The 21387-nt window shown below is 37.9% G+C and overlaps 2 protein-coding genes and 1 long non-coding RNA gene across 5 annotated transcripts; 1 reads left to right on the top strand and 2 right to left on the bottom strand.

The window, feature by feature from the left end:
- Positions 1 to 1327: 1327 nt before the first annotated feature.
- LOC117793684 (low-density lipoprotein receptor-related protein 4) lies at positions 1328 to 13509 on the bottom strand. Its single transcript, XM_034634067.1, has 14 exons — positions 13405 to 13509; positions 11695 to 12451; positions 10866 to 11622; positions 10333 to 10454; positions 10070 to 10261; positions 7512 to 8977; positions 6429 to 6644; positions 5144 to 6369; positions 4667 to 5058; positions 3184 to 3309; positions 2993 to 3110; positions 2435 to 2933; positions 2209 to 2366; positions 1328 to 1526 (listed from the first exon to the last, which is right to left on the bottom strand). Exons 1-14 carry the CDS (start codon positions 13454 to 13456, stop codon positions 1389 to 1391), a joined length of 6219 nt encoding a protein of 2072 aa, XP_034489958.1. The 5' UTR covers positions 13457 to 13509; the 3' UTR covers positions 1328 to 1388.
- Positions 13510 to 14066: 557 nt separating this feature from the next.
- Positions 14067 to 15393, bottom strand: LOC117792409. 3 transcript variants are annotated; one of them, XR_004618173.1, is made up of 2 exons: positions 15283 to 15393; positions 14067 to 14178 (listed from the first exon to the last, which is right to left on the bottom strand). It is a non-coding gene; the product is annotated as an uncharacterized LOC117792409 (long non-coding RNA). The 3 variants fall into 3 exon arrangements; XR_004618171.1 differs by having other exon boundaries at positions 15317 to 15393; XR_004618172.1 differs by having other exon boundaries at positions 14067 to 14175; positions 15317 to 15393.
- A 1782-nt stretch (positions 15394 to 17175) lies between these two features.
- Positions 17176 to 21208, top strand: LOC117790904 (gamma-aminobutyric acid receptor subunit beta-like). The gene is made up of 8 exons (XM_034630518.1): positions 17176 to 17204; positions 18053 to 18322; positions 18571 to 18742; positions 18808 to 18992; positions 19060 to 19217; positions 19830 to 20333; positions 20703 to 20924; positions 21002 to 21208. The coding sequence occupies exons 2-8, from the start codon at positions 18246 to 18248 to the stop codon at positions 21175 to 21177; spliced, it is 1494 nt and encodes a 497-aa protein (XP_034486409.1). The 5' UTR covers positions 17176 to 17204; positions 18053 to 18245; the 3' UTR covers positions 21178 to 21208.
- Positions 21209 to 21387: the final 179 nt, after the last annotated feature.

The raw sequence follows: 21387 nt of genomic DNA, 5'->3' as shown, positions 1-21387 counted from the left end.
TCAATTTGTTACTTTACATTCAGTATTGTTTGTTTAACGAGCTAAGCCACATTTATAACGTGATAATACTTGCTTAGGTACTACTAACATTTACAATTCTTCGTTGAAAACGGTCACAGTGTCACAAAACTTAGTTTCTATACAAAATTTCAACTTGCCTTCCACATATGTATATTGCTGATTTGATGTATGATAAAATGTTTGAAATTGTATTTTCAAAATAGGATTCGTTGATTTATATTGCCTAATTCTAACTTTGAAGTAGTCTGTGTTTATATTTGTTATTTTCGTTAAGTACAACATTGCATCAGTTAGAGCAAGTCAACAGCATTGTCAGCCAGCGAATTTGCTGTTTCGCTTGCTCTTTTCATAAAATTGCAATTAAGTTGAAACTTGAAACGACAAGTCGAACATAAAATGCATTTCTATCTCTATCGCACACTCTCTGCACTCTCGTATATTGAATGGACAACAACACACTTTATTATACATTTTGAAAGATGAAATGAGATAAAACAATAACATATGCATATTCCTTTAGCTCACAATGTGTGTTGAAATTTTAATGAGAAGAATACATCTCGCAGATATATAGATAGAAAGATATACTTTCTCTCCCTTTCTCTCTATCCCTTTAATAAAAGAATACCGATTGTAATTGGACACTGTTTGTTGAGTTAAAGGAACTTCTGTACCATACATACAATATCATTAAACTGGGTATTGGCGATTTTTTTTTTATATTATTGGCAAGTATGATCACGGCATAAATAACTGGCTGTCAAAGTATAAATAATAATTTAATCATTAATACCTATAAATCCACGTCATTAACAGGCCTAAGTCTTTACTTAGCTTCAATAAAATTACACAGCCAGTTAGGCAGATAATTTATATTTATTTATATATATATGTTTATATACATATACATATGCATTAGTATACATACTATATATATATAAATAAATATATGCTTTTCCCAGGGCGTAACACCTAACCCAAGAATCAACTGAAGCATTTGATAAGTCCAGCTTACAAACCTGGAACAAATTAAATCGCTGCAGTGCCCCTTATACATACAACATCATTATCATTATCATAATCAGTAGCGTTATCAATATCAGTATCATTATCATTATGAGTATCAGTATCATTATCAATTATCAATTATCAATTATCAATTATCAATTATCATTATCATTAAACTCATCTCTAATTTCATATCATTCTCATTTAACATTATCATTCCATTCTCATTCTCATCGTAGCAAAATTTGTATTAATTTATATGTTTTACGGAATGTTTTCTAATGTGGGTTTTTTTCTCTTTTTTTTCTGTTTTTTTTTTATCTTTATGTACTTGTGACTTCTGTGACGTCATTTTGTGTTTATGTGATAGTCGAGAGCGTTGTCAGTTGCATAGTCTTTGTCGATGGTGATGCCATCGGAGACGGAGTTGGCACGAATAAACTGGACGAAGCCGTCTCAGTGGTCAAGCTGCGCTCTTCGTAAACTCCAGCGCGCTCCTACGAAAAAATTAATGATAATAACAGTAAGTATACATACATACATATATGATGTGTCATATGGTATATAAAAGGGTACCTCATTTAAATTCCTACTATTTTAGTAACGATTACAAAAATATGGTGAAAAAACTAAGAACAAATTGTAGAGAACCCAAGTTACGAAATTTAAAACAAAAAAAAAATATTCAGCGTACCAAATTTATGAAAAATCAAGTTCAGAAAAAAAAAACTTGGATTTTTCTGACTCCTTTTAAATTTTCTATGCAATCTTTATATCCCTGTTAATTTCAATGTGCGAAACCTTTTTTAACAAAATACAAATAATTGTTATAACATAGTTTCGAAGTAGTCGGCTCACCACAAAAACAGAAAAAAATTTAATAGATAAATCCATTGAACACATTTTTTTTGTTTTCGATGAGAACACTTTTGTAAAAACTCACAAGAAAAGTTCTTTTATCGCTTTTTGTTGAATCTCTTTTTAAAGAATTCTTGGGACTTTATCAAAAAATCAAGTAGTTGTAGGATAAAGAATTGCAGTTGTTTCTAATTTTGTAACCCCAATGCTTTCTTCCTAATTTTCATTACCTAATTACGCTTTCCTAGTTTGGTTTTCATAATTTTTGTCAAAAATTCTTATGGGGAATCGATGTAGATGATAGATATTGTAATAACCTACGTGCGATTTGTCATATTTAAAACGTTTCCAGATATTCGTTTTGGGCTCCATTGGTGTACCGTCCACATTGTAATTGGGATTGGAGAATGTCAATACGGAGCGACTGGAGCCGCGTGTGTTGCGCTTCGATTTTTTGCGATTTGTATTTAATGCGAGCACTGCAAATTAAATGGAAGATCAACAGAATAATGAACGTACTCAATGTGGATGAACTATTGGGCCTTACTGAACATCACCAGCATTATGATGACGACCATAACAATGACAACACCGAGCGCAATCAGTACAAAGAATTCACGCTCGTTGTCCTCTTTGCTCTTGAGATCGTCATCGAACTGGCCATTATTGTTATCCTGGTTGTCGATCGATGTTGGGTCTTCAGTCAGCTCATCTGAATAATCTGGCTGTTGATCGCTCTCGAGTCGCGCCTGTACCAGCTCCTTGGGAGTCGTCGAGCATTCCCGTCGATCGCTCTCCAGCCGATCTGGGCAAGCGCACACATAATCAATGCCACGATAGAAGCACAGATGTGAACATCCGCCATTATCCTGGGCACATTGATTCCAGCTCTTTGCTTGACGTTGCAACGACACGGCACGTATGTCCAGTGCCCCACTGAGTGCATCTCTCACCTCGAAAGGATAACCGTATCCCATGCGAGGCACAACCTGTGAGCGGTACACGGACTTGTTGTACCAATCTGTCCAATAAATGTTGCTCTCAAACTGAAATATATTTCAAATTAGTAAAATTGTCAAGGACATGGACACGAGAATGTACTTACCATGGTCAAACCAAACGGATGTGGTGCATATGGAACGATAGTCTGACGACGTTTCCCATTAAAATCAACCTGGCCAATATTGTCCTCTAATGCGTCGGCCCAAAGCAGTCGCCGATTGCTGTAAAACCACGTCAAGCATTTAATATCTCTCAAATATAGCTTGACTTTATTTTTCCAAATTCCTCACTTACGTGAAATCAATTGTGAGACCCGTTGGAAAACCCACACCCGAGGTGACAATTGCTGTGCGATTTGAACCATCTAGAGAACTGCGTTCGATCTTCGCTGGCGAATTCCAATCCGACCAAAAGAGATACCTGCAGAAACAAAATTGAGATTTGAACGGAATTTTAGAGGTTTTATTATTTTAATGATTGGGGTATTATAATTTTAGTATTCACTTCACAGGCAGTATATTATTGATGAATTCAGATAATATGCGGATAAATTTGCAACGACTAAAAATTTAAATCGCTAAAGAAGCCCAAAATATTTCATCTTAATTAAAAAAAAAAAAAAAAAATCAAAATATTGCAGAGAAAAATCGTGCTTGAATCAAGTATTTTGTACTTTGTTAAAGAAAATCTGGGATTACTTTGTTTTGTTTGATACAATAATGCTTAACCCTATAAGGACACAGAAAAACCGATGGAAATATGAGATTTGTTTAAAAAATGTTATCATGTTGCTAAAATCGATATATTATGTCATATAGTAGCTGCCATAGGAACAAAATACTTTTTATTTTTCCAGATAAACTAGATCAAATAAAATATTTTGTACATTTAAGACTTCTATTTCAAAATCTACAGAGATCTGCAAGGGTATTTAATCTTAAAACTATACACTCAGAAATATATGTCATCCCAAAATAAGGTACGAACATACTTGAATTTATACCGATTTTTTCTTAAAATCTTAAGATGTCTGTGTCCTAAAAATCTTAAATAAGGTATGAATCCATCTTAAATTTAGAATTCTGACTGCCCATTCCTATGGCAGCTTTCCGAAATATTAGTCTTATTTTAACCAAACTTAGTTAAAATATATAAGACCATGGCCAATATAAAATCCGTGAGTCTCGTTAAGATACCTCTAGAAACAACTGAGTTATTTGTACTTAACTCTTTTAAGTTTTTTTTGTATTTAAAATAGTTTTTTTTCAAGATGAAAGGAACTACCTTAGAATCCCCAACTGATTCTAGCGACGCAAAGATGACGTTAAACTTGAAATGCTGGTAAAATCAGCACCTATTCCAAAAGGTCGTTAACCAACAAAAAACACCATTATTAAATGGTATTAAATTTTGTTATTTTGGTTAATTTAGTACACATACTTGTGTATGTTTTAAGATTAAAATTAATTAATTATGACAAGAAACAAGTACTTTATGGATTTAGTTCAAGATTTTTGTGTACTTGAATGAGTATGTTTATAATTTTTACAGACTTGAATTAAACCCAAAACGTACTTAAAGTATCCCCGAAAAATCTCATTTTAAGATTTCCGTTTTTGCGAAAGCCGAACTTGAAAAAGGATTTTTGGTCTCAACTTTAGAAATTCCGAACTTAGACAGCTTTTGAGATCGTTTGTACTTGAAAATGGTCTGTTTAAGTATGGAAATCTTGTTATTTTTTTGAGTGTATGTTCTTAATAAATATGTATGTACGTACGCTTTGGCTGGATGCACAATGAGGGAGCGAGGATCGCCCAAATCCTCAGTGATTAGCTTCTTGCGGCAGGTGCCATCAAGGCGAGCGACTTCAATTAGTTTGCGATCTGTGTCTGACCAATAGAGATTCTCGGCAATCCAGTCAACGGCAATGCCATTCGGTGTAAAGAGTTCGGTGCTGACAATGACCTTGCTCTCGGTCAAGTTTAGAAGATTGACACGACGAATCACATCGAGATTGACGTCGGCAAAGAATAGCCAATTCTTGCGATAATGATAGTCGAGTACCACAGCGCCGTGTACTCCACTGATAGGCAGGACCACGTCCATATAATCACCGCTATTCAATGAGATCATTCCGATTCCGGAGCGCAAGGCAATTAGCAGGTAATCCTAGAGAGAAATTCAAGTTGATGTCAAGATAAGGAACTCAGTAGTTTTATGAAGAAGAAGAAGAAGATGAAGAAGAAGAACTTACATCTGGTAGATTCTGACAATGTGTTGTGCTGTTATCACGCAGCTTCAGTCCAGTGGGACACTGGCAGGAGTAACCAGCGGGATTGCGCAGACAGAGATGGGAGCAGCCACCGTTATTGTTGCCACACACATTCTCCGCCATCTGCTGATGCTTGACAATCACCTTGATGTCCATCAATCCATCAATATTAGTCATGACATCGCGCTTGGCACTCGTGTTCCGTCGATCCGCCATGTGCAGAGCCTTCGACTTCCAGTCCGTCCAATAGATATAGTCTTCGGTGAGAGCCAATGCATAAGGATGATGCAATGAGGACATGATCAGTTTCCGCTGGTTGCCCGTATAATCGCAGGAATCAATTGTCTTTAGTCGGGCATCCACCCAGTAGATTCGTTTACTCTTCAAATCCAAGGACAGACCATTTGGCCAGCCAAGATTGGCGGTGACAATGCGGGAACGTTCATTGCCATCGAGATGGGAACGCTCGATCTTGCGATAATGTCCCCAGTCGGTCCAGAATAGCAAACCCGCCTCATAGTCGAGGGCCAAGCCACGTGGTGACTCCAAATCCTTATAGGCAATCACATGACGATGGTTGCCATCGAGGGTGGCCACTTCTATTGTGTGTCTGCCCGCGTCAGCCCAATAGATTGTCCTGCCAATGGAGTCGACAACCAGACCGTCTGGATTCTCGAGACTTTCGCCAATCACTTTGTGAACATGAAGACCATCGGGACTGGAGCTCATGATGACATTCTCAATGGTGTCCGACCAGAAAATGTAGCCCGTCTTCTGATCCACGTCCAGGGCAACAGCATTCGAGATTGGCGGCAATGGTAGCACCACATCGATCAGATGATCAAAGTCCAATGATATTTGACGAATATCAATGCGATGGGCAAAGAGAATATACTTGGTTGGCCCCTCGGAGCACGTGCGTCGATCCTCCTTCAACTGGACGCCCACGGCACAAGCACAAGTGTAACTAGTGGGATTCAGAAGACACAGATGGGAGCAACCTCCATTCTGCTTGTCACATGCATTGTAAACGCGCCTGCGCGTTCGATGAAATACACGAATGTCCATAAGGTCGCTACTGTTGGCAATAACGGTGCTCACACTTTTACCCGTCAACTTATCGGCGCTCATGGCCGACTTGGTATCCCAATCTGTCCAGTACACTCGTCCGCCGCTCACATCCAGCCCAAATGGATGACCAAGTCCATCTGTGTAAAAATACAACAGTTGATTAGTTTCAATTTCAATTTGAGATTCATTCACTTACTGATTATGGTTTTGCGATTGCTGCCATCAAAGTTCATGTTCTCCAGAGTCTTGGTGCCGCCATCGACAAAATATAACTTGTTCTGATCATAATCGATGGCCAGACCATTGGGCCAGATGAGTTTCTTGGAGGCGATAATAACGCGACTGGTGCCATCCATATTGGCACGTTCAATCATGGCCTCCTCCCCCCAATCCGACCAGAACATGAGACCATCTGAACATAAGAATACATATTTATTTATTTATTTATTTTACGTCCACTTAAAACAGTCGACAAAAATTCAAAATATTTAGAAATATAACTATAAAATAAGAATGCACAATTTGACAATATAATTATATTACTATATAGGCAATTGTAATTCATAGCTGAAAACATAACAAAATTAACTTAAGTAAAACTCAAAACTGAAGGTATACAGAGACAAAAAATCAAGAAAATATTTCGTACTTTGTAAGAATTATTAACTTAACTACAGAAATTATCATGATAAATGCAGTCTCAATTTCTCAGTGTCCATCGAACTGAGAATTATAGGCAAGTGAACTTGAAAAATAAACCAACAAGATGGTTGGTTGACGTCACAAACTGAATTCCTTTATTTAAGATTTTAGAAATCATTTTCTTAGATTTTACGAACTCATTTTGTGAGTATACGTTGTGAAAATCCCTTTCGAATCAAGATAACGAACTTATATATAGAAATTTTACTCTAATTGGTTGAAAATACTGTTGCCAGAATTAGACCCTTAAAAATAATGGATTTGAAAAAGGCAATATAAAGAAAAGAGGTAAAAAATTGAAAAAAAAATGCAAAAAAAAATGTATTTTCAAGCTTAAAAATTTGCAAGCCTCCTAATAAATGATAAAACTAACTGTTCTGGAAATTCTTGTAGAAAACATGGAGTATTCTCACTTATATAAAGATAATTTGTCCTTCATTCAACTTTTTTCATGCCCTTACTCCGAATTTAGATTGGATTTTTAAAAATTGCTAAAACTTATTTCGAGGCCATTCTACGTGTAAGTTTAGTACCGTTATTGTGTTTCTGTAGATCTTAAGTTCTGTAGATGATTTACCTATTGGATTGACGACAATATCTCGCGGCTTGTCCAGCTTCTCCCAGACGAGCAATGTGCGCATCTTTCCATTTGTGGTGGCCACCTCAATGCGATTGGTGGATGGATCGGTCCAATAGAGTTTATCGGTTATCCAGTCCAGTGCCAGGCCAACTGGTGACTCTAAATTCGAGTGGACCACACGCTGTTGATAGCTACCATTGAGATGTGCCTTGCTTATGGAGCTACGCTCCACATCCGTCCAGTAGATGAAGTCCGTCTCACTGCACCAATCGAGGGCGACAGCATGCTTTAGATTGTCCAGCGGCACAATCATATCAACCTCATTCGGTCCCGAGGGCTTGCTGTTCAGCTGCCGCAGACGAATGTCCTTGCGACGTGCCACGAGCACCAGTTTATCCGGCGCACTCTTGCACGTTTTCCCATCATCCTTGAGTGATAGTCCAATTGGACATTGACAGCGACGCGATGTCTTATTGGGCAAACACATGTGGGAACAGCCGCCACGTAGTCCACGTCTGTCCTTCTGGCAGCGATCCTGATAGTCCGGCTGACGAGCCGGATGATAAGCATGGATGTCCATGGGAAAGTGGAAGTTCTCGTGCACAGATCGGAAGCCTTTGCCCGTTATCTTATTGGCAGCGGAGACCGTCTTGGTGTTCCAGTCAGTCCAGTACATTGTATCCTCAAAGATGGTCAAGGCAAATGGATGGGGAAGATGTGTGCTGAGCACCTTGATCCGATCACTGCCATCCAAGTTGGAGCACTCGATGGCATGTTGCTTGGCGTCTGCCCAATAGATCTTACTATTCGGATAATCAATGGCTAGACCATTTGGCCAGGTGACGCCCTTGGATATGATGACCTGACGCTGTGATCCATCCATGTGAGCACGTTCGATTTTCGGATTCGGTCCCCAGTCACTCCAGAAGGCCAGAGCTTCGCCAGGATGTATGACGATGGCACGTGGTTTGTCCAAATCACTGGCGGCAATCACAGTACGTAGATTGCCCTGGAAATTGGATACCTCCACTCGTCTCGTACCCGAATCGGTCCAAAAGAGAAGATCATGCACCCAATCGACAGCAATGCCACCTGGCGACTCCAATCCCCACTTGATGACATCCCGCACCCGGGTTCCATTCACATATACCATCTTGATGACATCAGTGGACACATCCGACCAGAACATCATTCCCTTACGATAATGAAAGTCCAGAGCAATCGCATTGTGTAATCCTTTCACAACAGCCATGTAACGATTATTGCTGAGGGTCACTCGTCGAATGTCCCAGCGATTTGCCACCAGCAGAGTCATCGCTCCTCCAAGAGCCTTGCATGTCCTCAGATCCGGCCGTAGTATGTAGCCCATCTCGCACGAACAGACAAAGGATCCCAGTGTATTGTGACACTTCTGTGAGCAGACTGGACTCGTCAAATATTGACATTCGTCGATGTCTGTGCAGCTAAACAAGAATTAGAATAAAGAATTTAGCAGACATGATAACAGATTTGTCGATACAACCCAATATGATAGTATCAACCAGGGACCGTAATAGTTATAATTTTAAAAATTATAAAGAAAAAATATTTATTATAAAAATTCAAAATAATTATTAATTTCAATTTTTACTATGAAAATTAAAAATAATTGTTAATTTCAAATTTTATTATTAAAATCAAAACTAAATATTATTTCTCAATTTCTATTATAAAAATAAAAATTGAAAGATAAAAATTGAATAAAAATTTAATGTAAATATCCTTTGAACCAAGTGGTGTATTTCGAAAATCTAAAAATATTTTTGATGTGTGGCTCAATACTTTTCATATGATACATTACACTACCTTAAAGGACGTATATTAAGAATATTTAAGGTATTGATATTAACACTCAATTTATATTCTTCATATTTTAAAAAATAAATTGACAAATAATTTTTTTTTTTTGATTTTTATAATAAAAATTGAAAATAATAATTATTTTTAATTTTTATAATAAAAATATAATTAATAGTTATTTTTAAACTTTATTATACAAATTTTTTTGTATTCAATTTTTTTAAATTCACAACTACTATTTGCAGTCCCTGGTATCAACAGAAAAATATCAAGCGGAATATGTTCCAGTCGAGCACACTCGACACTAGGATACCCTATGTGAGTTTGATTGCGATATCTTCAGAAACAATAAACATTTTGATAATATACCTTAATTATCGACTGATCGTTTTTATGGCAGTTAATAATATAGTGTTCTGATTTGAACCAAATTTGGTCAGAATGTACGTAAACATATGATTGGTTGAGATTATAGTCTTTCAGATCGACGCATTTATACAGACGGTCAGAAATGGCTAAATCGACTCGGCTGCTGATAATGATCAAGAATTTATATACTTTATTGGGTCTTTACCGCCTCCTTTTGCATTACACACTTTTTTTTGCTAATTTTTAATGGGCTCACAGTATAAAGAAAGGAGTCGTACCATTTTTAAAATGATATTGTGTTTGTATACATTTGATAATGTATTTCTAAACTTTCATTTGCAACTTACTTGCGCTTGTTCTCATTCATTAGATAACCCAATCGACAGGCGCATTCATCTTTTCCACGTGCTGTTTTGATGCAGAGTTGCTCACATTGCCGTGGCTCCGGACACTTCTGTTCAACTGGGCAGTTGACCTCGTCCTCGCCGAGTGGACAGTCGTTTTGGCCATCGCAGACATGCTTCTGATGCACACAGATTCTTAAAGAGCAATCAAATGAATCAAATAGTATGTACTAAATTCATGATTAATCGCATAGTTAGATTCCTACTTAAGATTCGTGATGTTTTTCTTAGCTGGACAGAGAAATTGGCCGGCGTCACACTGCAGGAGACAATCGACCTCGTCCTCCGCCGACGAACAGTCCGGATAGCCATCGCACAGCCAGGTTCGCTGTAATTTAAAAATAATAAAAGTATACTTTACATACAGTTTCAAATGCATTTTAAGGTATTCCCAATTTAAAATTAAAAATTATTTTTTTTTTATACGTTTTATTAATATTATGAGCATTATGAGCAACCATTTTCACTGCAATTTCAAGAAATAACAGAGCAGATAAGTTACAGATTTTTTTTTAACATTGCAGGGTTCGAACCCAGTTATTTTGCAAACAGTTGTTCTAGTTATGTGATAAGTCGGCTACTCTAACAGCTGAGCCACTGGACCACACTAAAATTTATTGACAGCCTGTTAAAGTCAGCAACGATTGAAATTTTAAATACGAAAAGAAGTATTTTTTTTTTAATATAAGACTCTTGAAATACTTGCACTTGACTTGACAGTGAATGAGTTTTGACTTACCAAAATGCAACGACCATTGTGGCAGGTGTATTCATCGGGTCCGCAGGTTAATGGATGCTCTGGACTCATATTGCCGCAGTCGTTTTCATCCTCGCCGCCATCGCAGTCCTGCTCCTTGTCGCATTTCCATCGCTTTGGAATACATGTGCCATCGGCGCACTTATATTCGCCCGATGTGCATTGCGATGGCTTCTGCTGACAATTCTCCTCATCACTCCAATCGCCGCAGTCGTTGTCACCATCGCAACGGAAGCGATTGAGAATGCACTGACCACTGGGACCGCCGGCACCGCCGAGGCCACCACGGCACTTGAATTCACCTTCGGGACAGCTGTTGATCACCGCCGGGCATTTGTGCTCATCCGAATTATCGTCACAATCGCGTTCGCCGTCACAGCGGAAGGCCAAGGAGATGCAGTAGCCATCGTTGCAGGTGAAATGCTCGTCAGTGCAGCTGGTGCGATTGCAGTGGAGCTCATCGGAATAATCCTTACAGTCGTTTTCCCCATCACACAGCCACTGTCGTGGAATGCAGAAGCCGTTCAGGCACTCAAATTGATCCTCAGTGCAGTTGGTCCGCGCTCCGCAATGCGTCTCATCGGAATAATCACCGCAGTCATCGTCGCCATCGCAGAGCCAGTCTTTATTAATGCAACGATAAGTCCTGGGACACATGACATGGAGGCCGCTCTGTTCGCACTCCTTTTGCAGCTTGGACAATATATCATCCATGTTGTCGCAGTCGAGCTCATCGGAGCTATCAGTGCACTGCACCTCGCGATTGCAACGACCATGCGACTCAATGCACTGACAATTGCCGCACTGCCACTGCAATTCATCACAGCTATTGTGGCAGCCACTGGACGGTGGTGCGCTGTATCCATCACCCGGCTGGCCCAGCTGCCGGGGATCATCGTGGACTACAACGCGGTTCGCAAATGGGCGGAAGCCCTTCTGCTTGTTGCTGGCACCGCTGACAAAACCATCACGACCCCGCGTGCTTGTCTGTCTATCCGATTCGCGAACAACATACATATCGCCACGTCCTCCCTGTGGACCCACATTACGGAACTTTGGAGTATCGCCCGTGCTTGTTGTGCCGACGCCAGCGCCAGCACCGATGCTCGGTTTAAGTGGTATCATTGGTTCCATGGTAAAAACATGACCATATAATTTTTCACCCTCCTCTTGACCCTCCATATTATCGTCAATGTGCTCGTGATCATGTTCGTGGTCGTGGTCGTGCTCATGATCATGATCATGTTCTTGATCGTGCCCATGATCGTCCTCGTGATCATGCTCATGATCGTATGCGTGATCGTGCTCATGACCTTGATGTGGTGGGTAATCGGAAGCGGTGAGATAATCGTGATCATCATCCTTATGCAGCATCTCATCGGATAAATTATCCCCATGCACATTATGTCCATTATTCAGTTGTGCTTTACCATTTACCGATCGTGGTTGGGCTTGCTGATACCAGTTTTGTGGACGTTCTTGTGTATTCTCATGACCTCCAGCACGGTTATTAATGCCGCGCCCATATTGATCGCCATATCCATAAGTCAAATCGCCAAATCCCAAGCCTTTGAAAAACAAATTGATATTGATTAATCATTAATGAATGATAAGCATATGGTAAATATTTCTATTGGTGAGCTGAATGAAATCTTAAGATTCGAAGAGTCTCGAGAATTTCTTTAATTTTGCTAAAATCAAGGTGCAAACCGGTCCGAAACTGAACCTCACATAATTGGTTTAGTTACCCGAACATAAACCTAGCCTTTAAAATTATGTACCCCTCGAAACCAGACCCGAACCGGACATTTTTAAAGCGGTACTTATTTATAGATATTAAAATAACGCCTAAAAGTAAGCAGTATTTTTTTTCCATTAATAAGTCCGGGCTTGAAAAACAATAATTAAATATAGTTCAAATAAATATTAAATTTATGTTACTCAATACTTCGACTATCAAAATGAATTAAAACATATTCTTAAGATGAAATATTAAAAATTTTTGTTGGCTTAGAAATATTAAGAAAAAATAAATCACTTGAGAAAATAAAATAATTTGTTTGCATTTAGTTGAACTAAAGCTAGCATAATGCCACAAGTGGTTAATATGATATGTTTTGTCAAAAGACTCCTTTTCCGTAATGTCAACTAAATTGGACTTTAATTTGTTAAAATGTTGTCCATTAGTTTTTACCATTATTCAGTAATGTGCTTAATTAAAGTAGTTTCGATAAACGTTTACAGTAAAAAAGTTCAAATTTAGATACATAAAAAACCGGGGTGGATGATAAGCTTTTAGATATTTGTTATTGTAGAAATTGTGAAGATTATGGTCATGAGACGATGGTACTGTTTTTGTCATCATTGTGTCGTCTGATAATTTTTATTGATGTACTTATCTCTGGAGAATTTCTAATGCTAATGCTAATACCAATTTCCATTGATAAGTACGTTAATGTATGCATATATATGCACGAGTATTGTGTAGGTGTGTTTGCTACGTGACAGAGATAATACTTACACAAGCATAGCAGGCACACCAAAGGGCAAAACGGCAAGGCTAGCCAATACATTGCCACCGCGCGCGTACACACACACACACGCACTCGCACACGCACAAGCACACACACAAGCACACGCAGCCAGGCACGCACGAACGCAACACTGAGCGCTGCGTAACTGTGCGGCTGCTGCTTGCTGCTTGCTGCTGACGCTGACGCTGCCTGTGTTTGCTGCTCCTTCGTCTTTTTTGGCTGCTGCTGCTGATGCTATTTCTGTCTCTTTTTGTTTTATTGGATTTGTATTATGGCGCGTGCGTGTGACGTGCTTTTTGGCTGGAATTGGGATGCTGTTGTTGTGGGATGCTAAGTTCGCACTTTAATGCGCTTCGTGTTGCGTAGGTGTCGCATTCACAAGACCGTATGTACATACATATGTACAAATATATACATACATATGTACATCGGTATACGTTGGCAAGCCAATTCCCAGTTTATACATATGTATATATGTATGTATGTACACAATGTTTCAGTTGTTGTTACACTTGCTGCTGCCGTCCTTGTTGTCGTTGTTGTTTTTACTCTTGGGCGTTTTGCAGAAAATACAAATTGCATAAAACATTTGTCTGTTTTATTATTTTTTATTTTATGTCGTGTCACTTGTTACACATTTTATTTCTTTACTGTTTTATTTGCTGCTCGTTTCCTTTTACTTGCACTTTCACTTTTAATTCAATTATGATTTATTGAAGTGCGTTTGCGTATGTCGATGTGATCCATCCATGTTTAAGCTGCTAATCGATAATTATGTATATTGTTGTTTCATTATTTTCTGTATAATCTGTACATCATTTCACATTCACACACTTGCATAAACTTGTATGCTAAGTAGGTGTATGTATGTTTATATATGTACACATGTGGTACTTAATTATTCGTTTAATCATTTACATATGTAAGTCAAATGTAAGTATATATGGGAATTTCTTATTTTTTTTATAATTGAAAAAAAATTATCTTAAACTTTCTAATATGCTTGTTTTTTTTTAAGTTTAAGTATTACTACATATGTATGTATGTATGTATATATTTCAAATCGTCTATAGCAATTATATTTGTTAGTTTAGTAGGTGCACAGTCTCTCATAGAAGTATGCTTAGCACTTGTTTAACATCTACGTTGCTAAAAAATTTCAATGGCACTGTGTAACGTGAACGTAGCAAAAACAAATTCATCAGATTTGATATTCCTACCTCAAACTGTCTCTCTCTTTCTCTTTCCCTCACGTCGTTTCTCCCACTCACTTACTTTCTCTTTCCCTCTATCTATATCACTCAGTCTCTCACACTCTAGCTCGCCCTCTTCCTTTTGTTTCAACGGACATTTTTGGAAATTGTATTCGTGTGCTCAGTGTTCGTTTTTGTATTTGTATTGGTATTCGTATTCGAAAAAAGGCCTGTTGCAACTGCCGTGTGGCATACTTTAAGGCGCCAGCATTTTCTAATTGATTTGAATATATTTTTTAAATTAGGTTAGAAAAAATATAACCAAAACATTAAAATTGGCTTGAATATAAATTATTATTAAATTAACCGATTTATTTCATTGACTGTCTGTGTGTGTGTGTGCGTGTGTGTCTGTGTTTGTTTCGGCGTGGGAAACACCCACAACGAGCATCTTCATCGGCATCTCCCATTTCATCTTCATCTTCATCTCCTTTGTCTTTGCCCCACTTAACACTTATTTGATTATTTGCTTTTTTTTTTATATTGTTTCTATTTTTACTCAAGTGATGTTGTTGTTGTTGTCGGTATTTTTGTTGTTTTTTTTTTTGCACAGACCAACGCATTGCAATAAGTATGAGTTTTATATTAAGAGCATGCGCGTTCTACACTCACATCTACAAACTGCACAATGTATGTGGATACATACATATTATGTATTTCAGATTTAAGCCGTTTCGTCAGACACTTTCAAATAATTTGCTTGCTCTGTTATTTAAGTGCGTGTGTGTGTATGATATTGTATAATTTTGTTGATTTTAGCACTGTTATTTTATTAAATTTTTGAAATTTTGCTTTTGATTTTTATTTGTGTTTTTTTTCTTTTTTTGCACTGTTGTCAAAGCTCTTGCTGAAGCTGAAGTCTTGTATTTAGATGTTGAAGCGTGATGTACGTGCGTCAGCTCTCAGTTCGGAACGTCTGTTTCCGTGCTCCGTGCTGCGTTAAATGCGAAACAGCTAGAGATTCGCAGGAGCAGAGCAGTCGGCATTCTGCTCCAAATTCGCAGCTGAGCCGACCATGTGTTCGTGTGTGTGTGCGTGTGTGTATGAGTGTGTCGTGTTGAGCGAACACAGAGCCTTTCTCAATGGTCTTTCTGAATGGACGAGCGTTGCTCACAAATACACAGACAACATTGCGCTCATCTCATCTCAACTCACTCAACTCACACAGACAGCGACGGCAAGAAGAGATTGCGTAAAAAGCTGATGCTGTAACCGAAGCTCTTCTCACCTAAAAGCTGCAATTCGCCAAAGCTGGCGTGCTAAAGGCCAAAAGCTTTGGCCAGGCCTGGGGACAGCATCAATAGCTTTTATCATTGAGATTCATGCACCACACGGGAGGGTGGGTGAGGGGGGATTTGGTTAGTTCTCACTCTCCACATATGCACACAGCTGGTGCAAATCAATTTCCTGTTCAGTAATTCAAGCAGATATATCCACGCCCATTCCTAGTACAAGTATATAATTGGATGGCGAAATAGATTGATAATACCCATATATCTTTTATACATCCAACTTTTACTTAAATCATAGGCTCTACAGAAATTAACATATATATGTATTGTTGCTTGGAACATGCATCAACTATTAAAAAAGCGTGAAGAGCTTAATAACTTAACTGTGTGCTTTCACTTTCATTGTAGAGCACTCATATTGAATGTGGGATACATATGTTCGTGTGCATTCATACAGTTGGTCTAGTAATGGTTTTGACAGAGAACCAAATTGTAGTTGTTTAATATTTTGAACATTAGTTAAATTCAATGGATCCGGCTTTCAACGTCCAGTTAATTATTATTAACTTTTAAAAATATGCGAATAATTTGCGCAGTTTTGTGAAAATTTGCAGTTAAGTATTGATGGAATCAAGCGAATTTTACTGTTTTTTTTAACTAAGAAAATTGCAATAAAATGCATTTTTTATTGTGTCAAAACAATTACTCGTCTAACTGTGTGTATGTTGTATATATGAGGAAATGCCATTAGCAAACGGCGACAACCCTAAATGAGCATTAACACCTCGTGATTCTGAATGAAGCTGCGTTTCGATAAAATGCGCAGACTCAAAACTAGACGAGGACAAAGCTGAGGCTGAGGTAAGAACCTAAGACTGAGGCTGTGACTGTGGCACGACATAAGCCGAGAGTCTTTTCTTCTTCCATCCCATCCACGAACCATCAATAAGAGCAAGAATCGGTAAAGCACGCGAATCCGATTCCGAGTCCGAGTTCGAGTCCAAGTCCGAATCCAAAGACGAAGACGAAGACGAACGGTAACAAACAGTAATCATTCGTTAGCTAGACACGGTAGCCGCTCCACACGCAGTGCAGAGACGCAGGCGATGCGAAGCGATGAGATACAGATACAGTTACAGATACAGATACATATCTAGATATAGGACGAGCGGGAAAAAGTGAATGAGAAACCGAATCTCGTATTACTCGTTATTCGTTATTCGTTATTCGTTCGACGCACTCGACGTTCAAAACGTGTTACAGTGTCCGACTTTTTTTTTTAAACTGTTATTTGTTTATCTCGTACGTTTCACTATTTTTACATAAATATTAAACAAAAAAGTTTAAATGTTATGGCTGTTTGTGTTGTATATATAAAGGATTGAAGATAACAAAAGTTAGTGCTATTATGCTGGCATTAGATATTACAAATAAGGCAAATAAACGGGAACACAATGTCACCTTACCAATGCACACGAACACAAATACTCACACACATTGATACATGGACATATAAGTATATATACGCCTAGAAATTTGTTCGCATAAATATGTTAATGTGAGGGTGTCGCACAGTTTGCCTTTTTTGCATTTGCTGCAATTGCGAAAATGGGTCAAAACACACAAAGGCAGTGTGTGTGTGTGTGTGAGTCTGTGTGTGTGTGTGGCATCATCCTTGTTGTTGTGAGGGCCAAATTAACGAGCTGGCATGTGATTATGAGACGTCTTCAAAAGACGCTATAAGGAAATTCACATTTCTTGTTTGTTTGAGTACTCATAATCGAATAGACGTGAATATACTCACATTTTTTTAATATTGTTATCAATACTAATTTATTCACAAATTACAGTTATCACATGAAATTCCCTAATGAGAAAATGCTCTACATTTTAGAAACTGAACATATAGATTGTCATTTTGACTGATTTATAAGTCAATTACATCGAAAATCAAAGCAATCAAAGCAAAAGGGGGGAATTTGGTTTAAATGTGCGCAGCTCCGTTTTTTGTGAATACAAGAGATTGTAAAAGTTGTATGAGTACATACATATGCTTAGGCTAAATTTGTATAAATATATTATAATTAAGTACAACTTAAATTTCATTTGTAAATACATATATTAGATAAATATAATTGTAGTTGTAACAGGAATATGTGCTGCATCATTAACGGGCTTTTACTGACAATGGCGCATTAAAATACGTGTCCTCGTCGAAACGGAAGCCGTTTTGCAAAGAGTATCTGCATCCGGTATGAAACTGGAAATGCCAGCAGAGACAATGCCAACGAGTTGAGATTAACAGAGGGGGGATAACAACAGCGAACTGTCAACGCTGCCAATATGATTAATTTAAGGCAACTGGGCGTCTTTTACAGTCTCCTGTTCTTATTGCTGAGCGCCCAGTTAACATTAGTACGGTGAGTATCAATCATCAATCTTTATAATATTACAAATTTAATTTTATATTTGTATATATGCCGATCGACCAATCAATCGACACGTAAATACAGTAAATACAAACAAATGTAGAATATTTTTTATCTGCATGTGGTTAAATTTATTGTAAAATTATTTATATTTATTTATATTATTTATTTATATTTTTTTTTTGCTGTTATATTACTTATATGTATATAATTAATGAAATTTCCATGAATTTCCACAGATGCAAGCGAAAAGAAATGCTCGCTGGCCGCCTGGAGAATGTTACGCAGACGATCTCAAAAATTCTGCAAGGATATGATATTCGGTTGCGCCCCAATTTTGGTGGCGAGCCGTTACACGTGGGCATGGATTTGACTATAGCAAGCTTTGATGCGATCTCAGAAGTAAATATGGTAAGAGCATGCAATTAAAAATGCAATTTTGGATAAAAAATACTAATGATATTTCGAAAAATTAGGACTATACAATAACAATGTACTTGAATCAGTATTGGCGCGATGAGCGCTTGGCTTTTAATATCTATGGACCGTACTATGATTCCGATGCCGATGATGATGGAGTCAACGATGTGCTGACGTTGTCAGGTGACTTTGCCGAGAAAATCTGGGTGCCAGATACATTCTTTGCCAACGACAAGAACAGGTTCACAATTCTAGCCATTATATACTTGGTTACCATTTATTTTGGACTGATTTTTCGATTCCCTTAGCTTCCTACACGACGTCACTGAGCGTAATAAGCTGGTACGTCTCGGCGGTGACGGAGCCGTTACCTATGGCATGCGGTTTACCACAACACTCGCCTGCATGATGGATTTGCACTATTACCCACTGGACTCCCAGAACTGCACCGTGGAAATCGAAAGCTGTAAGTTCTACAAGTGTTATCAACTATTTTGATTTTTATTTTTTTAATACATTATTATTTTATATTTTATTTATGCTAAGTAAGTGTCTATATATTTCTATACTTTATCTTCCAAATTCTGTTATATTATAATATTTTTCACTTACTTTTATGATACCATTTGCGAATTTAATTTAATATTATAAACAATAAACATAAAATTATGTTTAAAATGTTTAAAAACTACATGAAATAATATTGAAAGAGTTTCTTAAATTATAAAATATACATGAAAATTTATTTATGACACTCGACTTAAGTGATTTCGAAAAAATAATTCTCTGACATTTAACGAGCTCCGACTTTTTCAAACTGTTGTTTTCCAAAGCAATTCTTTTAATAATCTCTAGGGACTTGTGGTGTATGACAGACATGATTTGACACCCCCTTCGCACAAAGCTGCCTACGCCCTTGCTTAAGTTATTATAATAACCTATTGGAATCTATTCTAATTTATCTTGCATCCTTCACATACTTAGCCTAAGAACAACTCAAATAACCTCAAATGTTAGTCTATTCTGGACATTTATTTAAAATAAATTCTTGTTATCGCATTCTTTGTTTCATTCACAGACGGTTACACAGTCAGCGATGTTGTCATGTACTGGAAGCCAACTCCAGTACGCGGGGTGGAGGATGCCGAACTGCCACAATTTACGATCATTGGCTACGAGACGAACGATCGGAAGGAGCGTCTGGCCACAGGGGTTTATCAGCGTCTGTCGCTCTCCTTTAAATTGCAACGCAACATTGGATACTTTGTGTTCCAGACATATTTGCCCAGCATACTCATCGTGATGCTATCCTGGGTCTCGTTTTGGATTAATCACGAGGCGACAAGTGCTCGGGTTGCACTCGGCATTACAACAGTGTTGACCATGACTACGATTAGCACAGGTGTTCGCAGTTCATTGCCACGTATTTCCTATGTGAAAGCAATTGATATCTATTTGGTAATGTGCTTTGTGTTCGTTTTTGCGGCGCTCCTTGAATATGCTGCAGTCAATTATACATATTGGGGCAAGCGGGCCAAGAAGAAGATCAAAAAGCTGAAAGATTGTGATCGACATAAAATAGGTAAGGTTTCAAAAAAAATATATTGGTGATTGTGAATCATGTCGGACCAATAGATTTATTTATTTAACGTCGAAAAAACGCAGTTAACAAAATAAAATTATATTAGTATCAGGATCAGGGTGGGGAACCATGATTACTTTGTTTTTCTTTTTATTTCTTTGCAATTGCAAAGCAGCTTTAAAAATAATACTAGATTTGAAAAATTAGAACAATTTTTAAATGTACTTTTCGTCATCCGGAGTACCAAATTTGTAGGTATTTGAAAATGAAGAATTGTATCGAGTTATGTTTTATCTTATATTTAGGTAAAAACATGTTTATACTCTGTCTGATTAATCCAATATTTTTTCTTTGATGAACTTTTCTCAGGTAAATTGGAAAAGTCCGAAACGTGTTCAACCACAGAAGACATTATTGAGCTGCAGGACGTACGCATGAGTCCTATACCTTCGTTGCGCAAAGGTAACTACAATGTGACCCTCGGCTCCATTGGCACCGAGACCATGGATTTGGCCAAGTTTCCGCCAAGTTTTCGCATTACCCGCAACTATGGCACAGGTCGCAGTCAGTTGCGACATCGCGGTCAACGGGGTAAGTAAAATAGAAATAAAAGAAAGTAAATGTGGAACGGTTTTTAAGGCAATTGCTTGTTTTCCTATCTTCCACAGGAATCTCAGCGCGTCCACGCGTGATGCACGCCATTAAGAAAAGCGCCTCGGCCATTAGGGCGACAATACCAAAGATCAAGGATGTCAACATTATCGACAAATATTCGCGCATGATATTCCCGATAAGCTTCTGTGCTTTCAATCTTGGCTATTGGATCTTCTACATACTGGAATAGTTCTAGTCAAATACGTAGTCATTGCCCCAATCCTTTCTCTCTCTCTTTCTTGGCCTCCACCTCTACCTGCTGCCCTCCCACTGATGAACTATGATATACATTATATTGACATTTGACCAATTTATATAAATGAGAAACCTGCAACATAAGCACATAGAATACATATACATATACATATACATATACATATACATATACATATACATATAC

The sequence above is a fragment of the Drosophila innubila genome, chromosome X (genome assembly GCF_004354385.1).
Source record: "Drosophila innubila isolate TH190305 chromosome X, UK_Dinn_1.0, whole genome shotgun sequence".
NCBI lineage: Eukaryota > Metazoa > Arthropoda > Insecta > Diptera > Drosophilidae > Drosophila > Drosophila innubila.
The sequence above is the reverse complement of the archived record's forward strand: the minus strand, read 5'-3'. Positions and strand labels throughout refer to the sequence as shown.